The sequence below is a fragment of the Terrapene carolina genome, unplaced genomic scaffold (genome assembly GCF_002925995.2).
Source record: "Terrapene carolina triunguis isolate 2854851 unplaced genomic scaffold, T_m_triunguis-2.0 Scaffold487, whole genome shotgun sequence".
Lineage (NCBI taxonomy): Eukaryota > Metazoa > Chordata > Testudines > Emydidae > Terrapene > Terrapene triunguis.
In genome coordinates this window covers 151,320-160,617 of record NW_020664838.1, presented here as the reverse complement: position 1 = coordinate 160,617, position 9,298 = coordinate 151,320, and the positions used below count along the sequence as shown (strand labels likewise).

General features: G+C 44.5%; 1 protein-coding gene across 1 annotated transcript; it reads left to right on the top strand.

Moving 5' to 3' along the window:
* Positions 1-5,910: 5,910 nt before the first annotated feature.
* Positions 5,911-6,849, top strand: LOC112121459 (olfactory receptor 1044-like). Its single transcript, XM_024220452.1, has one exon. It carries the CDS (start codon positions 5,911-5,913, stop codon positions 6,847-6,849), a length of 939 nt encoding a protein of 312 aa, XP_024076220.1.
* The last annotated feature ends 2,449 nt before the right edge of the window (positions 6,850-9,298 follow it).

Sequence of the window (9,298 nt, the reverse complement as noted above, 5' to 3'; positions counted from 1 at the left end):
AGGGGAAAGGGATTACTGGAACAGGTAGAGGAAAAAGATAAAATATCAAGAGAAAACCAAGTCCTACAGGGCATGATGAAGAAATTAAAGCTAGAACAAGGCAGAGCTCCTGCAAGCATAACCGCTGTGAATCAATTATCCAGCAGCTTAAGCAGAAGCTAGGCTTCGCAACCCACCAGGTTGCAGCAGTCACAACAGGAGAATGGGATCAAACCTTGCCCAGAGGAAACCCGGACTGGGAGGAGGAAATATGGGACCCCAGGGAAACTTGGGAGGGGGATATATGGGATAATCCGCAGGAATGTAGGCATCATGAGCGCACTCCCATAGCCCCGGTAGCAGCGACCCAACGCACCATGGTAATGACTCCCATAGATGGTGAGGGTAGCACGACTGTTACCGCAGTTCCAGTATCGGCCAAGGGAAGGGCTAACTACCTTGGAAGTCCATCGACTCATTGGGGTATGTGTGACCCCGGAAATTAGAGCCTCTGGATAGATTGGTTGTTACCGAGGACGTCGGTATCCTGGGTCTAATGGCAACATTTGGGGAACAGATAGGCAGGCGTAACTTTATAGCACAAGTTGTAGCCTCCATCAAGGAGCCTAATGAGGACCCCGAGAATTAGTTAACTAGATGGGATCTGATGCAATAATGGCTGGTCTGGTAACAGTTGACGGTGCCACCCCGATAGATAAGCTACCATTCAGCATCCAGTACTTAAGGGATTGCGCTGCCTCTTTGGCCCCCTATTACTCTGGTAAACTTGCAGTTTGGCAGAATAACCATCCAGTTAACCTAGGGGAGCTCAGGGAACTGGTCCAAAAAATAACCATTCACTCTGGACCACAACTCACTATAAAGAAAGAAAGGGTCTCTTATGTGGAAATCTGTGGAAATGGTTAAACACCACCACCTGGCTGCTGTACAAGGAACAGCTGGAATTGGGAAACAAAACTGCCTTAGCCATGAGGTGCACTGAGATGCAAATTCTTAGTTTAGCATCACTCAAACATGAAATGTTCTGGGTAATATCAGGAAATGTTCAAGTACTGGAACACCTTTTAAAATAATGGAAAAGATTTTTGTTTGATGCCTATAAGCATGAATGGACACAATATGTCTCCAGCATGGTTAAGCCTGAACTGCTACTAGGAGAAATCATTGTCAAAATTCCCCATCAGCAATCTGTGGAGGCAGAGATATGGAAAGTCAGTCCACTACCAAAATTAACCATGGGATCTTTCTGGTTACCTCACATTATGGGTCCGTGGGCCAGAAAAGAGAAAAGACTATTGGACACACAGCAGTGTACAGAGTGGGACCCTCGCAAATGGGTATGCCTCTCCCTGCCTGCCACCACAGAACCATGCAGTAGGGATACATCGCTAGGCATATGCATTTGGGATGAACTGGAAAATTTAACCCGTGTTTTATATAATGGACAATGTGTATGTGTTGTATCCTGGAAAACAATATTTTGGGAGGATGAAAGCATTAGGATGAACATTTGGGGACACTGAAGCGAGACACCTTTTCTAGATGGTGTACCAACACATTTTTACTTGCAGCAAGGGAAGGGCTAACTACCTTGGAAGTCACCAGTGGATGAGTGTAGATGCAATGCTAGCATCTTATACACCAATAACCACACTTATTACCTTCCTAAGGTAGAGAAAGCCCAAAGTACTGTGATTGCCCCCTTCGTTAACTTCTCCATCTCCCTCAGTTTGGATTGTTAGGAATTAGCTGATCATCTGCTTCTAGAAGCAAAAGTAACTCACTTTTTGAAAGAAACACAAAAGGATGTGGGAAAGTGAATTCTCCAGATAAAACATGCAAATGGAGATATGATTAAAATAGCTAATTCTGAAAAAGAACTCACAGCATATCATTAGTATGATGTTTTTACAGGCTGGTCGCACATCCCACCTCACAGGTGAACACCCCAACTACTGGGCTAAAAATTACAAAGGGAAGGACCAATACCACTTCCTACAGTGGATGTGTTGTGACCGGCAAATAGATTCTAATAATACCAGCCAAGCCTGCACACCCGTGGGGGATAATTTCTGCTACCATAGTGAAGAAGAGAATAGTCATCACTGGGCCTGCCTTGGATCTCCTTGGGGGGAGGTGATGACCACAATGTCCTTGGGCATCTACAGCCATGGATCAGTGCATGGGCCCATCCCTGTGGTGACCTCACCCTTTCATGTCAATCGGACACTACTGTCAGTCAGCACCACACCTTTGGTGTTACTGGGATAGTTTCTAGGTTGGTGGCTGTGACATACCAGGGTCCAACCCAGACTAACCAGCAGCTGTGTCACACCTGCCTGCAACCTGGTAATGCCTTGATGAAGTGGTTTCCACCTGGGCCAATCACAAACAACCGTCTAGCATGCAAATCACACCCTGAGCATGTGTGTGTAACTGCAGCCTGGCCAGGAATAGTTGGGTTACACTCAGGCTCTCACCACCCTTGGTTATACTGCAGGGTGACCCCAACACACTCCCCAGTCTGCGATTTCCCTCCCGAAATGTACATCCTGTGCTGCCCGGTCCTCTCCTGGACAATACAAGTTACACTGTACGTTATTTTTTAAAAGCACTAATATGCATACAACTTACCTTCTCAGACACTTCTATTTTAACACACTCGATTAGATAAAACAACAAAACAAAGTTTATTGACTACAAAGATAGATTTTAAGTGAAATAGGGACGCATAGAAGTCAGACATGGTTACAAGAAAAATAAAGCTAGAATGCAACTTGTGCCTAAGTTAACATATGATGTGAAATTCAGAGCAAAAGTTTCCCCACCACATGCTTTCAGCAGTCTTCCTGACCAAACTTCTTAGGTCAGGACCCCTCCCCTAGTCCAAGGGCTGCTTCCTTTATCCCTTCAGATGCAGTGAATCAATGGGCAGAGGCAGAGATAGATAGATATATATAGAGAGAGAGAGAGCGGAAGCGGTGCATTGGGATGTCTGCCCCCTCTTTTTATAGTCCTATCCCCCCTTTGAGAAACATTTTCACCTGGTTACCAGGAGACAAAATGTCTATGTAGAAGGATGTTCCCTGCTGCTTTTTCCTCACCTTTTTGGGCTTCCTTTGGTTCCCTTCCTGCTTGATGACTCTGGTTACTGTTTATATGCAAAATTAAGCAGAGCACACATTTCTTTGTTTAAGACAGACCAATTTGCCAGCCTCAGTTTGAAATCTGTATTAATAACCTGATAGAGTGTAATCTTATATCTTCACATACAGTAACTCCTCACTAAAGGTTGTAGTTATGTTCCTGAAAAATGCGTCTTTAAGTGAAACGATGTTAAGCGAATCCAATTTCCCCATTAGAATTAATGTAAATGGGGGGGTTAGGTTCCAGGGATATTTTTTTTTTTGCCAGACAAAAGGCATTATATACATTTTAAACAATTATAAACAAGCAATTTAATAAAGGTATAAGCTTTTAAAACAATGTTAAAAAAACAATATAATACTACTATCATCATTGCTGAGTACGAAGCAATGGAAGGTGCCCCTGCCTTACCCCACACAGGCACAGCCCAGTGGCTCTGCAGACAATGAGGCAGGCAAGGAGGCTGAAGGTGCCATAGGTAGGAGAAACACGTTGCGCAGCAGCAGCGGCAGCTTCCCCTACTATGTAAGCACCAGGCGTGGGGGCCTTAACCGTCGGCCTGCCCACTCCACCCCTTCCTCCAAGACCCAAACCTTAACCCGTCTCTTCTCCCTACCTCCTCCCCCTTTACTCTGCACACCATGTCCTCGCTCCTCCCACTCCCTCCCATGCCTCCTAAATGCCGCAAAGCTGCTGATGCCGTGGGCACGAGGAAGGGAGAGCGGGGGGAAGGCGCTGATCTGTGGGGTCCGCTAGCGGGAGGAGCTGGGAGGGCATAGGGGAGCTGATAGGGGTCTGCTAGCTGTGGGCAAAGTAGGCAGCCAAACGATGTTATAGCGGAGCATTGCACAACTTTAAATGAGCAGGTTCTATAATGGAGCAGGGACATAAGATCAAAACAACGTTAAGCGAGAGGACGTTAAGTGGAGAGTTAATGTACATTATCAAAAATATTGTAGTAATATTTACAATGAGAGCATGACTATTCCTAGTTGACTCATAGCTTTATTTAGCATCTTAAAGCTGAGCTCTGTGTGCAGATAATAGGCGTGCAAGAGGGATAGTTTTGTGAACTGCAGAAATCCGTAGCACGCTGTGGTCTCCTCTTGAGCTCCTCTGGTCATCATGTGGTCTCCATCAAGCAAAATGAGTGAACCTATCCTTCCTACTTTGGGGAGTAACCTAGTAAGGGAAGGACATAGGATACCATGGTGATTGGCATGCTATAAATAGCTAGATAATCTGGAGTACTCTTCCATGTTTTACAGGTTTTACATTCCACCTATTGGGGCTGGGACAATGAGGTGATTCTGAAACCAGGAATGACTGAGAAGATATCAGCTATAGCTGCAAACAATTAGTACGTTTCACCTGTATCTAACTTTCTGTTCCTTTGATTCCAAATTTGTTGCTAAGGCTGGTTGAAAATTTTTCTTGGGAAGGTTTTTGATGGGAAATTGGATTTTCCATTCAACTATTTTCCCCATGAAATTCTCTTTTCCCTGGAAATTATCAGCTTTCCATCAAAATACAAACTCCCCTCCTCCCTAAACCATGGCAATGGGACTCTGATGATGTTCCAGGGCAGTTCGGCAAGAGGAGAGACCATCATACATCATGAGGGATGTTGTCCAGTCTGGGAGCCTGGAATGTGGAAGAGATTGGTGCTGTGTGGTATCTGATGCACCCCTGCGGTATTTCCAAGCAAAAAGATGGTCTCCACAAACAAACCCCCGTTGTAGATCAGCTCTATGCAGCACTCGGCTTCCACTGAAAACAGCAGGATGAAATATACCCCTAACCTCATACTCTGTAACTCTGGTAGAAATTGCATCATTTGATAAAACAGTAGAAAAGTGTAGGTCCAATTAATCCCCAGGGCACCAATTACATTGAATGTGACTTTGGTTCACTGAACGCATTAATTAGGTGTTATGGCTCTCTGAGCTCAGGTATTCCCAGTTGCTTCAGGAATCATGTCCCATAGATCACACATCTCAGTATAAAACTTTCTGAATGCTCCAAACTAGCAGTTTCTGTCGCTGGGGAAATGCCACCACATCTCTCTCTCTCTTCTCAGCAGGTACGTGCTATTTTCCTGAATTATAGTCACACACACACACGGACACCATGGTGATCAGCAGGTATTGAATTCAAGACCTCCAGCACTAAAAGCCTCAGCGCCAACTCCTACCCCTTTAGGTAAAGGACTGACCTCCTTGGTTGGAAAAAATAGGCAATTACATAGTCACTGAAGCCAGTGCTTTCCATTATGTCTCTGGGTTTTCATACAGGCTAAAGTAAATGTCAAAAACCTCATTTAGCACAGTAAGCAACTTTACCCCAAACCGACATGCCAAGCCACAGAGCTCCTCTTGCCCAAAGAGGGTAGAAAGATTGAGATTCCTTTACTCTCACCCCTTCTTTAGCTAAGGAATAATCTCTTCAGCCTGATCCTCTCACAGCAGAGTCACAAGTCACTGTTTTCTGTTCGGATTAGTGAACAGGAGTGTTTGTGTGTGGGGCATGATTAACCTGTGTGTCATTGTATTTGCACAGTGTGTGCATCTTATCGAACACATGGAATTACCAACTGTGAACATCTGTCTCTGTGAACTAAGCTCTTCCCTGAGCGGGTACTGATGTCCATTAAGAAACTGATCTCCATTTATCTTCACTTACTTCATTACAGAGAAGAGACAAGTTTTCCGCACCTTCCACCTGCCCACATCTCTGTAGCTGTCTGAGCTCTGTTCAGAGGAGATGGAAAAGGGAAATCACTCGGAGGCGACTGACTTCATTCTCTCAGGACTGACAGATCGTCCGGAGTTGCAGGTTCCCCTGTTTCTGGTGTTCCTACTGATTTATGGTATCACCCTGGTGGGGAATGGGGGGATGATCTTGTTAGTCACGATTGATCCCCGACTCCACACCCCCATGTACTTTTTCCTCAGGAATTTGTCTTTCTGTGACCTCTGCTATTCCTCAGTAATTTCCCCTAAGATGCTGCTGAATTTCTTAGCCGAGAGGAAAAGTATTTCTTACACTGCCTGCACTGTGCAATTGTCTCTCTGTATTGTTTTTACAGATGTTGAGTGCCTCTTGCTGGCTGTGATGGCGTATGACCGTTATGTGGCCATCTGTAACCCGCTGCTGTATACGGTCACCATGTCCAGGCAGCTTTGTAACCAGCTGGTGGCTGGGGTGTACGCTGTGGGGGTGTTGGATTCAATGATACAAACGTCTCTTATATTTCAGCTGTTATTCTGCAGCTCCAACATCATCAATCATTTCCTCTGTGACGTCCCCCCGCTGCTACCGCTCTCCTGTTCTGACACCCGCATCAATGAGATTGTGATGTTTGTTTTAATGTGCTGCATTACAGGGAGCAGTTTTTTGACTGTCCTCCTCTCCTATGTCTATATCATCTCCACCATCCTGCAGATCCGCTCCGCTGAGGGCCGGCGCAAAGCCTTCTCCACCTGCTCTTTCCACTTGACCGCTGTGGTCCTGTTTTTTGGCACAGTCCTCTTCATGTATTTACGTCCCCCCTCCAGCTATTCCATGGACACAGACAAAGTGGCCTCAGTGTTTTACATGGTGGTGATCCCCATGTTGAACCCCCTCATCTACAGCTTGAGGAACATGGAGGTGAAGGATGCCCTGAGGAAAGCAATGAAGAAACTGCTCATCAAGTCTTGAATTTGTTTAACTCAGTACTGGTTTAGTGATGGGGAGTGGAAACAGGTGAATTCAATTCCCAGCCCATTACAAAATAATTTCTCAAAGCCCGTGGTAGTATTGTTCATTATCGTATTGTTATTATTATTAATTTGTTTGTATTCCAACAAGGTCTTCAGGCCCCAACTGAGATCAGTAGACAAAACACGGGAAGCATCACAGGAAATGCAGGAAACCCAAGTGCATAGTGTGACAGGTTCAGTCACAGAGACCCTCATTGGGACTGTGACCTCATCTGCTGAAATTACCTCTGAGCCCATTTTTGCTGCCAGCCTGGGCCTCCAGAACCCTGCCTTGTTGAGCCAGACACGCTAGCCTGCTGCAACACAGACCCAGGCTCTGAGTCACGGCCCCAAAGATGCAGATCTAGACTGAAACTAGCTCAGCAGGGCACCTGTCTCCAGCACACAGATACCCCGCTGCCAATGGGATCTAAACCCCAAATAAATCCGTTTTACTCTGTATAAAGCTTAGTCAGGGTAACATGATAAATGCTCACCTCCTATATCACTGAAAGAGAGATATGCAGAGCTGTTTGCCCCCCCCCCACAGGTAACAATTACTTACACTGAGTTTATAAATAAACAAAAGTGATTTTATTAAGTATAAAAAGTAGGATTTAAGTGGTTCTAAGTAGTAACAGACAGAACAAAGTAAGTCACAAAGCAAAATAAAAGAAACACGCAATGCTAAGCTTAATACACTCAGAAGTCAGTTACAGATGTTCGCTACTCACCCCAGTTGTTACTTTGGGTAAAATCCTTCTCAGGTCATATGCCTTTTCTGACCTGGGTCCAGCCTGTTCTCACCCATCCCTGTGGTTACAGTTCTTTTGTTTCCAGGCGCTTGCAGGTATCTTTGTCGGGTGGGGAGGCTGTCTCTTAAACCAGCTGAAGACACTCATTGTTTGCTTCTCCCACATTATATAGAACTTAACTGAAGTGGAAAACTCTTATTTGGAATTCCACCCCCGTCTGGAAAAGTACCAGCTTCAAGATGGATTTTAGTAACTGGTGACGTGGTCACATGTCACTGTAAGACCTCAGTGTGGTGAGGAGGGAGGGGTTTCCACCCACAAAAGAAAGTCTATTTAAACTTCTGGGAGACCCCTCCATTTGTCTTCAGCTAGCTGAAGAGATCCCCTCTCCACCCCCAAGGGATAGCTGAAAGGAACTAGAACTGAAACTGACAATGAAATGCTAAGGGAGATTAGAGAGACTATCAAAATAAAGAACTCAATAATAGTGGGAGATTTCAATTATCCCCATATTGATTGGGTATATGTCACCTCAGGACGAAATGCAGAGACAAAATTCCTCGATACTTTAAATGACTGCTTCATGGAGCAGCTGGTACAGGAACCCACAAGGGGAGAGTCAATTCTTGATTTAGTCCTGAGTGGAGCGCAGGAGCTGGTCCAAGAAGTAACTATAACAGGACCGCTTGGACATAGTGACCATAATATAATAACATTTAACATCCCTGTGGTGGGAAGAACACCTCAACAGCCCAACACGGTGGCATTTAATTTCAGAAAGGGCAACTATGCAAAAATGAGGGAGTTAGCTAAACAGAAATTAAAAGGTATAGTAACTAGAGTGAAATCCCTGCAAGCTGCATGGACACTTTTTAAAGACACCATAATAGAGACCCAACTTAAATGTATACCCCAAATTAAAAAAACAACGCCAAAGAACTAAAAAAGAGCCACCGTGGCTTAGCAACTATGTAAAAGAAGCAGTGAGAGATAAAAAGGCATCTTTTAAAAAGTGGAAGTCAAATCCTAGTGAGGTAAATAGAAAGGAGCACAAGCACTGCCAAATTAAGTGTAAAAATTTAATAAGAAAAGCCAAAATGGAGTTTGAAGAACAGCTAGCCAAAAACTCAAAAGGTAATAACAAAATGTTTTTAAATACGTCAGAAGCAGGAAGCCTGCTAAACAACCAGTGGGGCCCCTAGACGATCGAGATACAAAAGGAGCACTTAAAGACGATAAAGTCATTGCGGAGAAACTAAATGAATTCTTTGCTTCAGTCTTCACAGCTGAGGACATTAGGGAGAGTCCCAAACCTGAGCCGCCCTTTGTAGGTGACAAATCTGAGGAATTGTCACAGATTGAAGTGTCACTAGAGGAGGTTTTGGAACTAATTGATAAACTTAACTGTAACAAGTCACCGGGACCAGATGGCATTCACCCAAGAGTTCTGAAAGAACTCAAATTTGAAATTGCGGAAGTATTAACTAGGGTTTGTAACCTCTCCTTTAAATCGGCTTCTGTACCCAATGACTGGAAGATAGCTAATGTAACGCCAATATTTTAAAAGGGCTCTAGAGGTGATCCCGGCAATTACAGACCACTAAGTCTAACATCCGTACCGGGCAAGTTAGTTGAAACAATAGTAAAGAATAA

Coding starts and splice junctions, on each gene's coding strand:
- LOC112121459 (XM_024220452.1), top strand. CDS start 5,911: ATGGAAAAGGGAAATCACTCGGAGGCGACTGACTTCATTCTCTCAGGA.